Source organism: Thrips palmi, unplaced genomic scaffold (assembly GCF_012932325.1).
Source record: "Thrips palmi isolate BJ-2018 unplaced genomic scaffold, TpBJ-2018v1 HiC_scaffold_1, whole genome shotgun sequence".
Taxonomy (NCBI): Eukaryota; Metazoa; Arthropoda; class Insecta; order Thysanoptera; family Thripidae; genus Thrips; species Thrips palmi.
The window spans coordinates 12716680-12735558 of NW_023144620.1; the positions used below are offsets into that span (position 1 = coordinate 12716680).

The following is an 18879-nucleotide window of genomic DNA, read 5'->3' on the forward strand; positions in this document are numbered from 1 at the left end:
TTACAGTAGAACCATTGCTCTGTCTCTCTCGCACCTACACGGACGTCCACCCTGCCGGCGCTATCACAATGGGAGCACACTGGAAGTTACAGTAGAACCATTGCTCTGTCTCTCTCGCACCTACACGGACGTCCACCCTGCCGGCGCTATCACAATGGGAGCACACTGGAAGTTACAGTAGAACCATTGCTCTGTCTCTCTCGCACCTACACGGACGTCCACCCTGCCGGCGCTATCACAATGGGAGCACACTGGAAGTTACAGTAGAACCATTGCTCTGTCTCTCTCGCACCTATAGGTCCCGTGTATACACGGGATGTCCACCCTGCCGGCCGACGGGGACCGGGCGATGACGGGGCCGGGCCGAGCGACTTCCTCCAACCAGATTGATTCCGAAGAGTCGTCGTTTTCGCCGTTCTGTCTCTGTCGCTCTCGTGGGGCGCCCCGGCAGGGTGCGAGAGAGACAGAGCGACCAAAACGACTCTTCACGGGATCGCTCGACAGACCCGTTGTCTGTAGGCGCCGATTTATCGCTGTCATCTTCGGGTCGTTCTGGGCGCTCCTTTTTGGCGCGCGAGTCCGGCGACGGGCCGGCCGCCGCAGACACGCGTGTTGCTGGCCAGGGCGGCCGACGTCCTCCCTCCGCCCCGCCGACAAGCAGAGCGCCAGTGGGCCAGAAGACCGGTGGAGGCGGCCGCAATCCCCGGCGCGTTTTGAGCTTCAGAGTCGCTAAATGGGACTCGAACCGAGCGTGTGACCCCACCAATGGATTGCTCTCCGAAGAGTAATCCATTGGTGGGGTCACACGCTCGGTTCGAGTCCTGTTTAGTGACTCTGGAGCTCAAAACGCGTCTAGAGTTTTGATCGCCGTTTACGTCGCTGTCTCTCTCGCACTCATTGGACTTCCCCGACAGGACCCCCCCTCTCTCGCACTCCTATAGGGGCAAGTGTGTGAGACTATCATAGTCTCACACAGGAAGTCCAATGCGTGCGAGAGAGACAGAGTGACGAAAAGACTCTGGTAAGTGAAGCGCATAGCTGTCCGCCCGCGACGTCATCGACGTCACGCCGCCACATTGACAGAACTGTCTACAGTATTCTCCCGCAATAGGTCGACGGCTCGGGACCGGATCTCGGACTATAACGAACACGAAAACCGAACAGCACATGGTGCGAAGGCCGGGCTCCGGCAGCGCTCCGAGCTCGGGGAGGCCATAAAACAATTAGCCGGCCCTTGGGTCCTACACTGGAGTGGCCCGAAACGCAGTGCCGACCGGCGCCTTACGGGTGTACGCTACCTGGCCAGGTCGGCACTGCGGTTCGGGGTCCCGTCAGCGCCCGGGTTCGCGCGTTTTCGACCTGGCGGCACGGAGGACCCCTGTCAATCATCCCCGAGGGTCGAGCTCGCCGGGCCATAAACCCCCGTGCGTAAGCGGGGGCCGTCACATGAAAACGACTTATTGCGAACCGACCTAATGCGGGAGAATACTGTACCACTTACTATGCACAGACTCGGCGATCGCCGATGGAGGATGTGAGCAGCAGATCGCCACATAATGGAATTAGATAACCACGCCGCCTGCGCGGCCGCGTCACTCACCTTCACCCCTCAGCGAAGGTTGCCAACCATTAGCACTGCTTAATTGTGCCGGAACGGAGGGGCGTGCCGAGACGAGGGGCACCCCTACATCATCGCCCGGCAAGAGAAGAATGGAGTCCTAAGGGCTCTAGAGAAGAATATAGACCAGCGCGGCCAGGGCAGCAGGGCGGAGACACCTTGTCGACGCAGGTGCAAAAGGACGAACTTGTTCGGAAACATTGTGGCAGTGGGCGAGGACGGGGCGCCTGGACTCGCGTGCACAGTGGTGCAGTATTTGCAGAGAGAGGTGCGAGGGCACGGACACGGCACGGACGGTCCCACTAATCGTGACCGCGCTGGCCGACCGTCGGCGGCAATTGCCCGAGACCGCCGTCCAGCAGGTCGATTCCGAACGGTGCCTCTGTCTCTCTCGCGCCCTCACGGAGCGCCCCATGAGTGCGCGGGAGACAGCAAAGCCACGAAAGCCCTGTTCGGAGCCGCAGCCCGCAGGCCATCACCCACGCCAAGCGGCCAAGCCCTGACCCTCCCCGGAGTCGCGCTCCAGGCTCCGGGCTCCATCCGCGGCCCGCGGCTCCGGAAACGATTTTCCAGGCGCCTGGCTCGGTGCTGTGTGCACACTGTTCGATAATCGCGTGAAAAATCGAGCAGCAGGCCGTATTTAAATTTCGCACCACGGCCCAAGTTAAGGGGCTCCGCGACAGAAGGAGGGGGGCGGGGCCAGGCGCGACGGCCCCTTGTCCACACAGCGTGGCCTTGGCCTTCCACGCGGAGAGGCGGGGGGCGCGGGGCGGTCCGGACTGGCACACTGGAACAGACAGCGCGGCGTCGTGGCGTCAGGTTACGTCACCGCGGCCCTAGGCGACGAAAGCAACGGGCCAAAGTTTGCCGGCTTTCGGAAATCCAGTCTCTAAGATAAGTCTGAGGAAGGACCCCTCTGGTGTCGTTGGACTGTTGTGCATCTCAAAGACACCCACAAGTTCCACAGATTAGTCTCGATGACCTTGGAGATAGAAATCGCCTCCGTGGGTTTGGGGAGCACGTGTGTTCACTTTTCCTTTTGTTTCGGTCCCGAATCTGCTTTGAATCCGATTGGCCGGGGGGGACCGAGCCTACCGAGCCCCAGGCGGGTTCAGCGGGCTGCGTTCGGAACCTCGGTCCCACGCGTCGCTGCCTTCTGGATCATCCCGAACGACCTGCTATCAAGGAAACCCCGGTATAAAAGACGGGCCGGGCCTCCTCCAAATCAGTGGCAGGAGTAGCCAGCAGCGGTCAACACAGAACGAGGAGAACAGTTCATACAACTAACATGAAGGTTCAGGTAAGTCACAGAAACGCGCAAACTGAAAACCTAAGTACGTATTCAGTGCACACTCAAGTGATGCCGAAGTCTAATCGCTGTTTCGGATTTGACCCGCAGATCGCTTTCGTTCTGGCTCTGGCCACCCTGGCCACCGCCGCCCGCCCCAAGAGACACGGCCTCGGCTACGACGGCGGCCTGACCAGCTACTCCGGCTCTGGCGACTTCTCCTCCACTGCGCTGTCCAGCTACCCCTCCTTCTCCAGCCAGGCCTACTCTGCTCCCGCCCAGAGCTTCTCCAGCTACGCCGCCCCGGCCCAGATGAGCTTCGCCAGCTACGCGCCAGCGATGAGCTACTCCAGCTACGCCCCGGCAATGAGCTACTCCAGCTACTCCGCTCCTAGCTTCTCCAGCTTCTCCGCCCCCAGCGTCTCCAGCTACTCCGCCCCCAGCGTCTCCAGCTACTCCGTCCCCAGCGTCTCCAGCTACTCCGCCCCCAGCGTCTCCAGCTACTCCGTCCCCAGTGTCTCCAGCTACTCCGCCCCCAGCGTCTCCAGCTACTCCGCCCCCAGCGTCACTGCAAAAAAAATTCTGAAATTTAAGACATGAAAATGTCTTAAATTTAATAAAATTTTGAAATGATATGAAAACTCAGAAAAGTTTGTGAAAAGTGCTATACTTTATTACATTTACCAAAACTAAAATGAAAAGTAATAAATAGTTGGTAAATTTCAAAACCACTTTTAAAACTTAGGAACAGGGTTGTCAAAATTAAGATTGCCTGCCAAAAGTAAAAATTGGTTTCTTAAAATCCTCATGACTGATGACTTTTCATAACCAGATTTCTGAAACTAACTGATTGAAGTTAAAGTTGAACGCTTCAGTGATAGCTGTAACATTCAACGTAAACCGAAGGTTTAGTTTGATTACTTCACGCAAACTGTCGACAAGCCACTTCTCACACGGTATGGCCCACAGTCAGCCGCTGGGTTCAAGGTCAGGTTTCACAGACCTGCCGCTAGGTGGCGCTTAGAGCGCCGTGTCCGTTCCCGAATAAGTATTTCCTATTTGTATGTCTAAAAAAACTTCTTTTGCCAAATGATACCATCTGTTGCCTTAGTAAATGTCTTCTCTAGCCGCTAGCTGAAATTTTTTAACAAAATATTCCACTGGAGTTGAGTAAAACGCATAACCATGTTGCCACTCGCTGGCGTCTGCTGTCGGCCATTAGGTTAGGTCCAGGCACCTCCTCCGCTGAGGCACAGTCGGAAGATGGAAGTCATACAAATCTAAGGTCTTCGTGCTCCGACTAATTTTTGACAACCGATACTGTTATGTGACACGATGTAAGATGCATTTCAGAATTCTGACATCCACACTCGAAATCGGACGTCAATATAGAAGTTCTTTTCTCCCACTTTAGTCAAATGTTTATGAATTTTAATAAACCATGATCTATGAATTTTAAAAACTTGGTCATTAGTTTTAAGAGGAGAAAGTTTCTTACTTTTAATAGCAAAAAATCTTTGTAAACTGCTTCACAAACTAGTTTCTTAAAATTAAGATGGATTTTTTTTGCAGTGGTCTCCAGCTACTCCGTCCCCAGTGTCTCCAGCTACTCTGCCCCCAGCGTGTCCAGCTACTCCGCTCCCAGCTTCTCCGCCCCCAGCGTCTCCAGCTACTCTGCCCCCGCCTTGAGCTCCGCGAGCTACTCTGCCCCCAGCTTCTCCAGCTACTCTGCTCCCAGTTTCTCCAGCTATTCAGCCCCCGCCCAGATGAGCTTCTCCAGCTACGCCGCCCCATCTCTGGGTGCCTCCAGCTTCTCTGCCCCCAGCGTCTCCAGCTACTCTGCCCCCACCCTGAGCTCCTCCAGCTATTCTGCACCTAGCTTCTCCAGCTACTCCGCCCCCAGCGTCTCCAGCTACTCTGCCCCGAGCTTCACCAGCTACTCTGCCCCCACCCTGAGCTCCTCCAGCTATTCTGCACCTAGCTTCTCCAGCTACTCCGCCCCCAGCGTGTCCAGCTACTCCGCCCCCAGCTTCTCCAGCTACCCCGCCCTGAGCTCTTCCAGCTACTCCGCCCCCAGCTTCTCCAGCTACGCCGCTCCAGCGATGAGCTACTCCATGCCCAGCTACGACCTTGGTTCCAGCTACGGCTCTATGTACGGCTCCAGCTACGGACACGGCAGCCACGGCCTCAGCTGGTAATTTAGTTCAAGACTTTATGCCAAAAAAAAAGTCAAAAACCCCTGTTAGACCTCGCGCATCATTGTCATCATCGAAAAAATAAAATCATTTAAACCATCCATATTTGATTTTCATTACATACCACCTCCCCAGCGTCTACCTATACTGAAAACCTAACTGTGTACCCAGCACATTTAAAGTGCTTTAGTGCTCTTTATGTGTACTCAGTACACACTTACGTTTTCAGTGTACATTCGATTTGTGTGTCCCCGTCTCCCGTTGACGGAGACGTTGCAAATGTCGGCCAGCAGGCCGGCCCAGCTCGTATCGCGAGGGCACATCACAAGCCGCGCGCATTCGGGCCTGGCACAGCCTGGCAACTCGGGCGTGAAGTGTTACACATACGCGCAGCTGTTACGGCATTAATACCTCACGACAGAGAGCAGAGACTCGGATTATTATTATTTTTATTCCAAGGCAAAAAGGGGCAGCGGACGGTCACCGCATGGTTGCCGTGGTGCAGGTGGGTTGAAGATGGTTGAAATTGGGTCTGATTTGGGCATGGTTCGATTAGCAGATGAGGCGAAGTCTGCAAGACTCGCGATCCTCGAGCAAGAGTGTAGAAAGTAGAAGGCGAATTCATTCGAAGAAGGCCGGCGGCTATAAAATGGACAGTGATATACTCGGTGGGGAGGGCAGGCGATGCCCAGCCGTTGTCGGAACCAGTTCCATCGTCACATTAATTTGGCAGCCGCGCTGGATCGAGGCGATATTTATTTCATGACGCTGGACTCGGCCACGCGCGTGTGCGCCTCAAAACGAGCGCGGTCATGAGAAATTCAGCTCGGCTCATCCCAACAGTCCGAGCAAGTCTGAGAGAGAGAAGCCGAAGCCTGATCCGTTATGCCCGCGGTGCAGCACTGGAGGAGTCCGTTTAGGCTTGTCGCAACGCGCATGCGGCGTCCAGTCTAGCAGTGGGACTCTATCCAGCCCGTGTCACAACGCCGAGCGGCCGCCGTGCCCGGCAGCTCGATTCCCAACAGCGCTGTCCCTCTCGCACACCTACGCAACGCCCCTCGAGTGCGAGAGAGACAGAGCGCCGTTCGGGCTGGAGCCCTGCGCCGCGCTGGCCCATGTCTTCGCGGAGGACGCGGTGGACCGTGCCGAACGACCGGCGGCAACGCGCGCCAACGCCGGCGGGGCGCGGCACAGTGGGCCAGAAGACCGGTGGAGGCGGCCAAAACTCTAGACGCGTTTTGGGCTCCAGAGTCGCTAAATGGGACTCGAACCGAACGTGTGACCCCACCAATAGATTGCTCTTCGAACGAGGAATCCATTGATGGGGTCACACGCTCGGTTCGAGCCCTGTTTAGCGACTCTGGAGCTCAAAACGCGTCGAGAGTTTTGGCCGCCTCCACCGGTCTTCTGGCCCACTGTGCGCGGGGCTTCCCTCCCGACTCGTCCCGACTCCCCAGCGGGGAGGGTCGCTCGATATCTCGGGTACTTCTGTTCGAGTCACGGTTATCGTCTTACTCGTTGAGTTGGGAGGGAATCGTGGCGCAGAAACAGCAACTTTAATTCTGATCCACGTGCACCAACGCATGCCGTGCGTTTGCATCTCGGTATTACGATTATTACCGCCAACCGGAGGCAGCCCGACAATGGCACCGGCGAGGCCGAGGCGAGGCCCGCGTTGCCGCGAGACACGAGGCCCGCGCCGACTGTGCACTGCCGTGCACGACGGCCAGCCCGCCGCCCTCCACCCGCGGCCCCACGCCGCACCCCGCCCCGCCACGCCATGCCCACCGTCGCGGTGAGTGCGGGAGTGGCGCGCAGGCCCGGGCCGCTTCGGTTCCGAAGCGCCATGCGTCTGCCGAGCAATCCAGAGTCATTTTTCGACGTTCTGTCTCTGTCGCACTCAAGGGGCTGTCCATAAGGGTGCGAGAGAGACAGAACGATAAACCGCTCCTCTGAATGGCCCGGCGGCGGCGTGCGCGCGTCTGCCTGGCAGGTGCGGCGCCCACTCCTTGGCGGCGGCGGCGCCTAGCCTCGGCCCGCAGGGGCGGCGCGCGGTAGCGGCGGCAGCCCGACGACAACACCTGGCCGTGGACACGACGGCGACGACGGCGACGACGGGGAGGCCGCAGGCGGAGGGGCGGCGCGGACGCGGGGGCAGGGAAGGCACTACATGAGGCCGGAGCATGGCGTGGCGCGCGCGCATCCCTGACGATCACGGGTTCCGGCCTCCGGGCCGGCCTCCCGTCAGCCGGCCGCAGAGCAGGTCCAATGTGCAGCAGGGCCCCCAGGCCGCGGCCAGCCAGCCCCGAGTCCCCCGCCCACTCGCACCAGTACGTCGCCAGCGATGAGACACGATTGAACCGCCAGACGCGAACGCCCTCGGCACCTCTGTACTCTCTGGGGGCACTTTGGACACTTGCAGCAGGGGACGCGGAGGGATGGCGGTGGCAGAGCAGCGGCCGCGGGCGCCGCGCCCCGACGAACAGCCGCGGGGGGCGCTCCGGCGTAAGTCGCCAGTCTCAGGGAGGTTCTCTCGCGAGTGTCCGCACTGCGGGACTAAGGGGCCGCTTGCACAGGGCGGGACGAGCGCCTGCCCCGCGCTCGGCCGTCGCGCGCCCCGTGTCCGCGCCCATGGTGCGCAACGCCGCGGGCACGCTCATGAGGGACCCGTTCTTCGACGCCGGCCCCGCCCCCAGCGCCGCCCCCAGCACCAGCAGGGCCAGGGGAGCACCACCGCCACCCCCAGGCCGCCGCGCCGCCCCTGCCGCCGGGCCGTCGCGAGCCAGGGCCGCGCCAGCAGGTACATCATCTGCAGGACGGTTTTCACTTCACAAAGCATTTGATTCACCCTCTTTCCCAGCGGGCATACGTTCGCGCAATAGTCGGATAACATGTTCCAAGAAAACGTCGACATTTTCAGGCGAAATAAAACATGGGAATGAAGCGTTGTGGGGAGAAGTCGGGTCGTGAGTACATTCCCCTCGTGTTTGGCGACTCACAGCACGCCGCCCCGGGCCCACGGTTCGGCCGCGCAGTGCGGCGGCCCTGCAGCGCGGCGCCCCGGAGCAGCTCAACACCTCCGTGGCGGTGCAGAACAGGGGCGGGACGCGCGGCCGGCGGACGCTGACCGCCATGGCCGTGGGGCCGCAGGCGCCGCCGGGGTCGCCGCCGCGGCCCCGACAGGTCATCATCCCGGCGGGCGCGGTGGACGAGAACGACACCACGGTGCTGGACGTGCCGCCCGCCAGCCCGCTGGAGCAGGCGCAGCGCGTCATCATCCCGCCCGGCACGGTGCACGCCGACGAGACCATGGTCGTGGTGGTGCCGGCGCCGCGCTCCCTCGTCCCCGGCGGCGGGGTAAGCAAGCGCGGGCCAATGCAGTGCGGCTGTCGATCCTGTCTCTCTCGCACTCGCTGTACGGGCGAGAGAGAGAGAGAGACCGCGCACCGCGGCATCGCGCCGCTCGTCCGACGCGTCCACATCGGTCCACATCCAACCGCTTGCCCTTGCGCGCTTGCGCCCTGCAGGGCTACGACCCCATGGCGGCGGCGGCGGAGGCGCAGGCCCAGGCCGAGCGCGAGCGCATCGAGAACGAGAACCGCGTGGAGAAGGCCAAGCAGGCCTACCTGCAGTACCTCCAGGGCCGCAACGACAAGGAGGCGTTCCGTCTGCAGCGCATGCTCAGAGGCCTGCCGCCAGACCCCTTCGACGAGAAAGCAGCGCGCAGGTCCGTCGTGCAGGCCGGTCGCAGTAGCGTGTTGATTGAGTGAGGGTTCGATTCTGATAAGTCGCTCAACTTCTCTGTCGGCAGAGCGGAGGCGGACCTGTGGAATGTAGAGATGCCAGACGAGGAGCTCCCAGACATCGAGCCCGCCGACATGCAGCAGCCCTACCGCCTGCAGATGTCCATGAACATCGAGGAGTATCCGCCCAGCGCCGCCACCGGGGCTCCCAACACATTCCAGGGATCCTTCTCGACGCCGTCCACTCCTGTCCGCAGTCCTGTCCACAGTCCTGTCCACAGCCCTGGTTTCGTCCCCGGCTTCAGCCCCGGCTTCAACCCCTACGCCCCGCCCACGCCCCCCTCGCCACCGTCCTTCCCCAGCTACCAAGAGGTCCGTGCCGCGGCAGGCAGCTCCAAGGTGAGAGGGAATGGTCGTGTTTCTGACGCCGCGCGTGTGCCTACACGATGTCACAGTACGGGGGCGAGGTGAGCGACATCGAGCCGCCCGAGGCCATGTACAACGAGGAGGCCAGCTGGGAGCCCGAGCCTCCCCCACAGCCCCTGCTGCCCGACCCGGAGGAGGACGACATCATCCCCCCGGTAAGCAGGCTAGCTGCGGACACTCAAAGCCCCTACCTCTCTTCCAGAGGGATGTCCATGTCGTTCGCTCTGGCACCCGGTTTCCAGATCTCGCCGCCCCGCTACATGTACCAAGGCCGCCCCGCGCCCCACGACCCCGGGGACCTGATGTGGGAGTGGGAGGCACCGCCGCGACCGGCCTACGAACTGCCGATACTGCCAGAGCCAGAACCCTACTCGGCCGAGCTCTTCAGGCTCGTGAGGCTGTAACGGGAACAAAGCATTGAAAAAAGGACGAAAAAAGAGGAAAACAAACAGAACTTGACATCTTGTTTGATTATTGACCACTTCCTCAAATGCACATCACAGGTTGAAACACTCACAATGACTGAAGTCGTCTACATTGTGCCGCCAGAAAGTCATAGTTAGAAACAGTATAGGTAGTATAGTATCTATCCAAATAAAATATTGCGTCATTTTATTAGAATGTCATACTCACAAGTCATTAGTCTCTTGTGCTTTGGTAAAACTAAAAGATTTTAAAAAGTAGCTCCTTTAAAATAACAAGGCAGGTAAAACAAATCATGCATTACACACAAAGTTCAAGTTCCAAAATTAAAATTAATATTTTAAAATAAATATATTTTTTAAAAATGTCAATGACTTGATTGCTAAAGCAAAATATAGATCACAGAAATATACACAAGTAAGTGTAAGTACTAAAAATTGATTCCCTCTGGTAAAGTCCCCTCCTGACGAGCATGTTCCACATTTGCATAATACTCTGAAAAGTCAACATAAGGTAAAATTGGAGCAGGAGTAGAAAAAATAGCTTGAGAAAACATAGCATCGGATGAGCTATCCTCAGTTGTATTTGTGTCGTTAGTTCGTGAAGTATCTCTATAAGTTTCATCTACAGTAGAGAAACTATTCTGTAAGGTGCTGCCAGAGGGGAGCTCACTAGGATTCAAAGTCTCTGAAGCACTACCTGTAAACAGAAATGGGCATGTCTTTAAAATTTGAACAGTGTATGTCAACACCAAATTGAGGTCTGATAGTTAATTTTAGCCTCACCGTTGCTTGCTACTCTTTCATAATTGGGTACTTCGAATGGTGTTGGACTAACTGCATTTGGTATGTCAAAGTTGAATTTTCTGATGAGGAGTGTCATATCATCTCGTTTTCCTTTGGTGCAACCTAAATTAAGATACTATTAAAACTTGTATCCCTAATTGTCAGAGGCTGAGAAAATTTTGAAAATGACAAGTTTCTTACCTGAACGAGGGGACACAATCTCTCTACTCATATTATCACTCATAAAAACATCATGATGAATTCTTCCAATCCTGTCTATAACTCCCTGAGCGACGCTTGTAAGTGTAGATTGGTTCCGGAACTGCAGGGAGAACCTTTTTTAATTTTTATATGAAATATAATTGGTTTTAAACCTTTTGGATCTAAAACTTACCTCAACTACAGCCATTTCTGCAAGTACCTTGTTGACTTGATCAGTTCTAGTTGCACTTTCTAAGGATTTGTAGACTCCGTCAGACATCAACATCAAAAACCTAAGAGCAAATAAATTTATTTTTAAGATATAAAAAATTAATTGTGCAATAGCTAGCTCCAATTTTACAAGAGTATAGCACTTAATACTGTACCTGCAGTTTTCGTCCAAAGGAATGCCACCATGAACTTCTGGCTCTGCAATAACTGGTTCTGACATTGCAGATGCAAGTTCCTCTATTTCTTTGTAGCCGCCTTTAACAAGATAATTTCCTAAACAACGAGAGTTCTCTTGGTTTCCAAGACGGTGTTCTAAGGAAAATTATGTAAGGTCAGCAAATATCTCAAAAACAATTGGTAGATTCAAAAGAATGGTTAAATCTGGGTTACACAAAATACTGTATTTCATACCTTGCTTGATTCTGTCTAGATCAAGTCCTAATTGTTGCAGTCTGAGGAGTTCGTCTTCATTAGAGAGATTGTGATCCACACTCAACTGCAAGACCCTGAGCACACCGTCTTTATCAGTGCGGCATAATAAGGCACGGCATTCACCAACATTAGCTACAAATAGACGTCCTCCACACACCAAAGCAACCACAGCAGTTGTGCCACAAGAAAGTTCACCATTCAATGTTTTTAAGCGGTCAACCTGAGCATAAATAACGCATGTTAATCTTCGGCATTTATCGAAATGCACTGAACATATTATGTTATTTATTTCAAAATGTAGAACTCACCAGGTGAGGGTATTTTTTGTATGCTTCATATTCTGATAAGTCATCTGGAATGTCCATTTGTAGTTTAGCTCTCTCAGCAAGGCGATCATCAATAGAAGCCATGTAACTTTCCTCCACAGCTAAAAAGGCTTGTCTGGTAAAGCAAAAATATATATAAAATCAAAGCTGCATTACTTCACATAGTTGTCACACATATCGGCAGTCAGCTTACCTCAGAACCTCTTTAATTTCTTCGTCTGTCGATTTTCCCTCTAGCTTTCCAAAAAGAATTTCATAAGCCATTCTTTGCAATGCAAATTGAGCAGCCTCACCACCCTCATGGCCATCAAATATAGCATAGAGGTAAGTATCATTGTCTATCCGAACATGGAAACTGTGGTCTTCACAAGGGTGTTCTTCCTGACGCATTCCATCTTCTCGGTAGAGCTGGTTTGTTGCTGAACCAACTCCTGAGCAAGAATAATGACTAATGTAAAAAACAATTAAACAATTTCCAAAAGCCCTTATTAAAAGAAAAAGTGATAATTTGGACGTGCTAACCCTGGGACAAGCTTACCAGAAAGCCGACATACTGGAAGGTCATCGGTCCACCGCTGCTCGTAGGCATTACAGAGTACTCGAGGGATTTCTGCTCTCGTAGGCATTGGGCAGAAAATTGTAAATATTTCACAAATTTATTCAGGAACATAAAATAAATAAATAAATAAGAAAGCAGAAGAACTTTGGGGAAGTGTTTATTCGCAGATGCTGCAGCCAACCCAACACTCTACTTTTTGAGTGTGAATTCAATATCGAGGGGTCACTACAGAGAGTCGTGTAAAGTTTAGTCTTAAATTTCTACCGATCTAGGAACAAAGGTGACAGCTCGGGTGACAGTGCCACTTCTGAGGCCGACTGCACGAGTAGATGTAATCCGTCCCTCCCATTGCAAAGGTTGGCAGCGTGAACCCTCAAAAAGCGCGGAGAGGGGGTAACGGCACTGGCGGGTGTCGAACCACGACCCGTAGGTACACACTTCAACCTCGCACATTCCCTGACGGCTGGGAGTCGTGGCGTACTCCTGTAATCCAGCTACCTGGAGGCCGGGAGATGCGGATGGTTTGAGGCTGGGAGCCCTGCTGCGTAGTGAGTCATGTTGACTGGGCGTCCGCACGAAGCTGGCCGTCAACATGGCTTCCTTGGAGGAGTCCGAGGAGGCCAGGTTGCATAATGAGGGGCGAACCGGGCCAGAGGGGTAACCCAGCAGCCAAAAGTCCCCGCGGTCTGCAGTCGTGGGATCGCGCCCGGGAGTGGGAGCTGCGTAGCAGCCCGGCCAATACAGTCAGACCATCTCCTTTTTGGACAATTTTCATGTCACTGAAATTTTTTGTCCCCATTCCACTATAATTAACTAGCATTTCTATGAACTGATCATTAAAATTTTTGCATGCCTCGTTTTTGCCCCCCAAAAACGGGTAAATCGTCGGGCACCTTTATGCTTTATGTTTGCTTTTGCTTCCGGCGGGCCGGCGGCTTCCGGCTTTCTTTTTTGACCTCCGGTCACCGTTGGTCACGGTTGGTCACCGTGTGAGCTACACATGTCAATTTTTCAAAATTCATCGCCGTCCTGTTGAGATTGAAAGAGTGACCCTAGTTTGGTTCAAGATGGATAATCATGCTATGGTCTCTGCATCCTTAGCTGCTGTGATTAGGCAAAGCCTCAATCCAGATTTTCGGAAGGAGTGCTATCTACTGCTCGGGGTTCGTATCAGGGGTTTTTGAAATGGGCCCTCGCACATTGCTGAGACAGGTTAAATGCAGTGGTGATTTGCAGGTAACGCACAACAGGGATGCTCAAGAAGTTATTTACTCCCGGCTTAAGTTGAGAGGCCCAAATGCAACTGAGAAAAAAATTAAGAATCCCATCCAAGTGCAGAATGATGATGGTGCCAACAAGTCCAATGCTGGTTGTCACAAACCAGTTCCTGACCAGTCAGTGAACATAGATTCTAAACTGTAAGTTTGTGGAGACATTTGGATTACTTTCAACATGAATATGTCAGCACGCCAACTGTCTTTTATTCCCAGGCCAAACATGGAGCAAGAGTCTTGTGATGTCTCCACACTGACTCAGGTCTTAGGATCACATCATGACCCTTCTATGATTCAGGTACTGCAGTTCGTCGTCTTAAGTGTCTTATTAGTATAGGCTGATCCTCATTTTGCTTCTTAAAATTCTATCTACAGGCCAATAAAATGGAATCCATAGATTCTGTGGAATCAGCTCTAACTGATGATGAGTCACAGTTGGATTGGGACACTGAAGTGTCCAAATAGATCAACAACCAAGAAATCAACACCTACTATGGACAGTTTCTTTTAATCTTCCAATGCAATAAATTATTATAAAATAAGAAATATTCAAATACAATAGACAAGCTTTAACTTGCAGAAATTCCATACAAATGTACATGGCAAAGTTTGATTGAATAGTATAAAATATAACAACAAATGCAAAGAGATACAATTTTTAACAATTTCAAAATGCTGTCTCCAAAACATGAGGGCTTCATGTCAGAAGACCTCCAAAAAGGCAAGAAAGTACAAAGTGAAATCACAAAGTGCTGCAATATTGACTTACACTTGATTTAAATTGATCCAAAAAGACGCTTCAAATCATATGGGGAAAACTTCTAACATCAACAGTAAATTTTAAACAATATTTAAAGATAGTGAAAAACTGAATCAAAGTCTGCAAAGTGCTCAAAACCAATGAATTAATCACACCAAAATAAAACAGTCACTTCAAAGTAATTTCCAGAAAAAGTTGCTATGACCAAGGCAAAATACAGTTGGATGAATGGTGGCAGTTCTTTATCTCTTTAAGCGACAACTTTATGAGGTGGGTAGACACAGAGATTTTTTTTGTAAGCATTAATGTCAGTGATGAAGTATTCCTTAGAATGCATGCTGCTCGAGTTGATGAATTGTAATTCAAATTTGTCTGGCACTTGCCTCATCCCACTTAAACATTCAGCTTCTTCTTCAATTTGAACTTCAAGGTCATTTGACATATTATTTTCATCAAAATCAGTATCATCCTTGGTGGATTTGCTAAAACCTTCAACTTGGACAGAAAGTTTTCGGAAGTTTGACTTGTTTCCACATGCTACATGAGAATTAAACCATTTACTTACAACAGCAGGCTTCAAATCTTTCAAGAACTCTACTTCCCTTCTCTTTCGATCAAATATATACTCCTGATTCAACATTTCTTCCCAATTTCTATCAACTTCTTCTTTAAGATGGAGATCAGTACATTGCTTTAGTTTGATGAGAGACTGTAGAACTTCATCAAAGTCAGGAGATTTCAACTTTTTGAGTTCCTTCATAAAAGTTTGCAAGAAAGCTTCTATTCTTGAGTCAACATGGTCAACAGAAAATCTATCAAATTGGGATACTACTGTAATAGAAAATCCAAGGATTCCTGAAAAAAAAAAAAAAAAAAAAATCAAAAAATTATTAATAACAGAGAATTTTTTCAAAAAGTATTCTCATGTTCTTGATTTTAGAAAAATTAAAAACTTACCAAATGTGTCTCGAGTAAGGGCTGAGACATCATAGCCTAGTTGCTCCTTTGTACGCAAGATGTTGAAAAGGGGCTCTTCCAGTAACATCACCACCATCTCAGCGATGCAGACATCCCGAATTGTAGCTTTGCCTGACTGGTAGTAGTTTGTTGTGACACAATTAGTATCAGTCTTGTTGAATGACTTTACTCTGCAGCACATTTCTCCATGGGGAATCTCCATGACTCTTGTTTGAGGGAAGAGTTCTGGTGGAAGTGGTTCACATTTCAAAGCATTCACAATATTTGAACAAACTTGGAGGGCATCCTCCTTTGATATATTACCCTGGACTAGACATTGGACATATAACTGGCTTAAAAACTTATCAGCAAAGGCAGCTACATCTTCCATTGTTACATCATTCACGGTATTGTACCTATCACATTGGGTCCAAAATGTTTGGAGAAGCAAGGACATTCGAACATCTTTTCCTAGTTTCTCAGGTCTGAGAAGAGAGTTGTAATAACTTTTCCTGACTTCCTCTTTGACAGCAGAGAACATCACAGGATTTAAATTCTCCTTGAACTTGCAAAAGGCACTTATAATAGCATTAAGGAGCATTGGAATTTTTTGATTAAAACCCCAGCACCTGATACTCAGTCCACGGTCATTTGGAATAGTTGTATAAGATAGCTGAGCCAAACGAGCTGGATATAAACTTTCACCCATCTGCTGTTTGACAGTTATCAAGAACATATCCATCAATACAGTATGGTAGGGGCTTTGAGTATTTAATGGCGACACCAACTCAATGTACAGGTAAGAAGTTGGTAGTCTGAACTTTGTGTCTTGTCTATAATAGAGCTCCAAATATTCATTATCCAAAATTTTTTCTGGTGCTTTCTGTTCCAGAGCACTTTCACTGATGGGTAGTAGACTGAAATCTGTTGTAATAAATTGATTTGGCTCAGGGAGAGAGAAACTTGGGTCTGACACAACATTCCTCCACAACTCAAGCCATTCACTTGGGATCTTCCTCATATTATACTGCGAACCAAACCATGGTTCAGTCTGGTCAAATTCAACACCATCGAGTGGTTTCTTGGTACAGATCATAACATTCATATTGTCTAATGTGAAATAGTTCATGCACTCAGTGATTATTTCAGGATTGTAGTCAAGGAATAAGTCTTCTCCAGTAATATAATCTTGAGGTGGATACAATTGCATGGTTCCACTCAGCCATTCTACATAATCTCCTGCCGAAGCTTCCTCCTCAAATCTGAAACGGGCATCTTCCATAGATTGCATTTCCCGGTACAACCACTCCTGAGGTCCTTTCTCCTTAAGCATCTTTATATACCCAAAAACTGCCTCAATGACATGAGGTATATTCCTTAAGCCTGCTTCAGTTAGAGACAGCGTTATAGTGAAAAGGCAATACAGTGAATTATGATCAAAGTCACTGTCAGTTACTCCGCTGGTTATTTCCAAGGCCCACACTTTCTGTCTTAACAAGGAAAGAAGGCTTCCTTTACCTTCATGTCCAAGAAACCAACTCAAATACTCAGTTGGTTTAACTTTATAGTGGTGACGCAATGCAGGCATGTACCAAGTCAGGTCCATTGTGCAAACGTCTTTCACAGGATTTACAGTGTAAATTTTGCAGAACCGATCCTGATCAAAGGCTGGGTTTGGGAATAATGTGAAATCATCAGAAGGTAAGTAATTGGTTGGAATAGGAGAGAAGCAAGCATACACCCAATCTTCAAGCAAATCAAGAGGCAATCTGGCTTGGACAGCTACAGTCATTCTGTGAGCTGAGTAATGCCGGTTTCTAAATTTGTGCACAGCATCGTACAACTCATCATCTGAAACATTGTCACGTAGGGTTTTCAAATTGCCCCAAGTAAATGTCGTGGCTGGGTGATGAGGAAATGCCATTTGGGCTATGAGTTGCTGCTTCCTATAGGTATCAGATGTTACTGCCATTTGGAATTCTGACTCAATTGCTTCTCGTTCTCTTGTCATGGCTTCTCTCTTCATCAAAGGAGCTATGAAGAACTGTGCAAACATATCCATAGTGCGAAGCAGTCTCTTTTCTTGGCACTCAAAATAGAAATTTGTTGCCTCACATTCAGTTGATGCATTGTCATACCCGCCATGCCTCTTCACAAAGTCATCAAAATCATTTTCTCCTGCAAATTTCTCACTACCCATGAAAACCATGTGCTCCAAAAAATGAGCAAGACCGGGAATGTTAGGCGGGTCACTAAAGCTACCGACACCAACAGTCAGGGCAACAGCAGCAAGCTTCTCTTCTGGTGCGCCAGATCTTTTTCCCGCTCCTGCTCCTTCTTCTTCTTCAGTATCATCCATGTCACTCTCTGACTCCTCCTCTTCTTCTCCGTCTTCACTCATCTCTTCATCTCCAGAGTCAGCTTCATCAGCAACCTTTTCTAAAGAGCAATCCGCAGGATCAAGAGATACTAAATGGTTTACATCAGATATAAGGAGGGCAGTCAATCCATTTGGTAGCAAGATGACTCTGTGCTCTTTCTTGTCATTTGGTGATTTGTGCGGGTTTGGCAAGTATTTTACGCCCACCTTTTCAACAACCAAAGGTTTGGGCGAGTCACCAAGTACCTTTATGCACTCATTCTTCAGTTTTGAGTAGGCGTTGGCAATGACAGGCCCCACACCTGACTCACCAAGATGATCACCAGACAAACGTTTGGCCATTTTTCGCACTGGACCAAGAGCCTTTTTCATTTGGTCCATTTAGTTCCTTGATCTTAAGTCGTCATCGCAAGAGAAATGAATCTAAAACAGAGAAGAGGACACATAGTTAAGACTACAGATTGCCATTCATTGAGACAATCAATATGACATGCAAGCGTACATTAACAAACAGATAAATAAGGATACACGAAGAGCATGGTGAATTAAAAGAACCCAATAAATATTTTCATGAGTCTTGCAAGGCGTTTCTTAGAGTTACAAGAGCAATCGATAAATAGACATAGTCCAATAGACACAAACATAACCTGCATGATGAAATTTGCAAAACAAGGAGTACAAGAGGGGTGAACGTGAATGGCACAGAAAGATGACATGGCAATCACCTGTGAACTTACCAGCAATACACAGTACCGCCCGTGAACAATCAAATCCTCCAAGCGATGTTTATGCCTTAGAAATGCAATGTGCTGCTCACCATCTAGGTCTAGAGTGTTTACCACGGGCAGGCAAGGCAGGCATGTATGACATATGACGTTCCCTGCATGCTACTTCCTGATTGGTTCACCCAGCCGGACAAGAATGAACCTGCCCAATCAAGATACACGGTTTGAATAGGTTTGAAGAGATGGACCGGATGTGATGATCCGCGATCCGCGATCTTAATCAGTTGATTATGATGCCAAGTTGTTTTTGATTGATGAGTAAAATCAGAAGCAGCTGCACTGATTCGTTTGCTCTCGACTCTTCGTTCTGTTTCTCCAAAATCGCTTGCTTCCCTCCCCCTCAAATTCCCTCCCCACTTCCTCTCCCGGACGAAATTCTCATAGCCGATTTTCAAAAGACGAACGCCGCGCCACCCCCCTCTCCTCGCCTGTCCCCTTTTCCTGCGAATTTTAGTTTTGGATTCGGTGTTTCAGATGTCAGAAGGTACATTTAATG

The 18879-nt window shown here is 50.6% G+C and overlaps 6 protein-coding genes across 6 annotated transcripts in view; 4 read left to right on the forward strand and 2 right to left on the reverse strand.

Annotated features, from left to right (window-relative positions):
* Window positions 1-2858: 2858 nt before the first annotated feature.
* LOC117639485 (mucin-5AC-like) lies at window positions 2859-5200 on the forward strand. The gene is made up of 4 exons (XM_034375196.1): window positions 2859-2918; window positions 3018-3470; window positions 4481-4723; window positions 4802-5200. The coding sequence occupies exons 1-4, from the start codon at window positions 2907-2909 to the stop codon at window positions 5102-5104; spliced, it is 1011 nt and encodes a 336-aa protein (XP_034231087.1). The 5' UTR covers window positions 2859-2906; the 3' UTR covers window positions 5105-5200.
* A 417-nt stretch (window positions 5201-5617) lies between these two features.
* LOC117645434 (extensin-like) lies at window positions 5618-9691 on the forward strand. The gene is made up of 5 exons (XM_034385673.1): window positions 5618-5674; window positions 8659-8828; window positions 8913-9216; window positions 9300-9425; window positions 9513-9691. Exons 1-5 carry the CDS (start codon window positions 5618-5620, stop codon window positions 9672-9674), a joined length of 819 nt encoding a protein of 272 aa, XP_034241564.1. The 3' UTR covers window positions 9675-9691.
* Window positions 9692-9725: 34 nt separating this feature from the next.
* Window positions 9726-12294, reverse strand: LOC117641177 (TGF-beta-activated kinase 1 and MAP3K7-binding protein 1-like). Its single transcript, XM_034378356.1, has 9 exons — window positions 12207-12294; window positions 11862-12099; window positions 11651-11783; window positions 11322-11562; window positions 11066-11222; window positions 10873-10972; window positions 10680-10800; window positions 10479-10601; window positions 9726-10392 (listed from the first exon to the last, which is right to left on the reverse strand). The coding sequence occupies exons 1-9, from the start codon at window positions 12292-12294 to the stop codon at window positions 10124-10126; spliced, it is 1470 nt and encodes a 489-aa protein (XP_034234247.1). The 3' UTR covers window positions 9726-10123.
* Window positions 12295-12664: 370 nt separating this feature from the next.
* On the forward strand, window positions 12665-14151 carry LOC117641267. Its single transcript, XM_034378479.1, has 4 exons — window positions 12665-13390; window positions 13464-13645; window positions 13718-13799; window positions 13877-14151. Exons 1-4 carry the CDS (start codon window positions 13295-13297, stop codon window positions 13964-13966), a joined length of 450 nt encoding a protein of 149 aa, XP_034234370.1. The 5' UTR covers window positions 12665-13294; the 3' UTR covers window positions 13967-14151.
* Window positions 13994-18500, reverse strand: LOC117641090 (nardilysin-like). The gene is made up of 3 exons (XM_034378234.1): window positions 18336-18500; window positions 15219-18021; window positions 13994-15116 (listed from the first exon to the last, which is right to left on the reverse strand). The coding sequence occupies exons 2-3, from the start codon at window positions 17977-17979 to the stop codon at window positions 14512-14514; spliced, it is 3366 nt and encodes a 1121-aa protein (XP_034234125.1). The 5' UTR covers window positions 17980-18021; window positions 18336-18500; the 3' UTR covers window positions 13994-14511.
* Window positions 18501-18775: 275 nt separating this feature from the next.
* LOC117640949 (ubiquitin carboxyl-terminal hydrolase 48-like) overlaps window positions 18776-18879 on the forward strand; it is a 46177-nt gene continuing 46073 nt past the window's right edge. The window contains exon 1 of the mRNA XM_034378039.1: window positions 18776-18867. The gene's annotated coding sequence lies outside the window, so the exon portion shown is untranslated. The remainder of the gene's footprint in view (window positions 18868-18879) is intronic.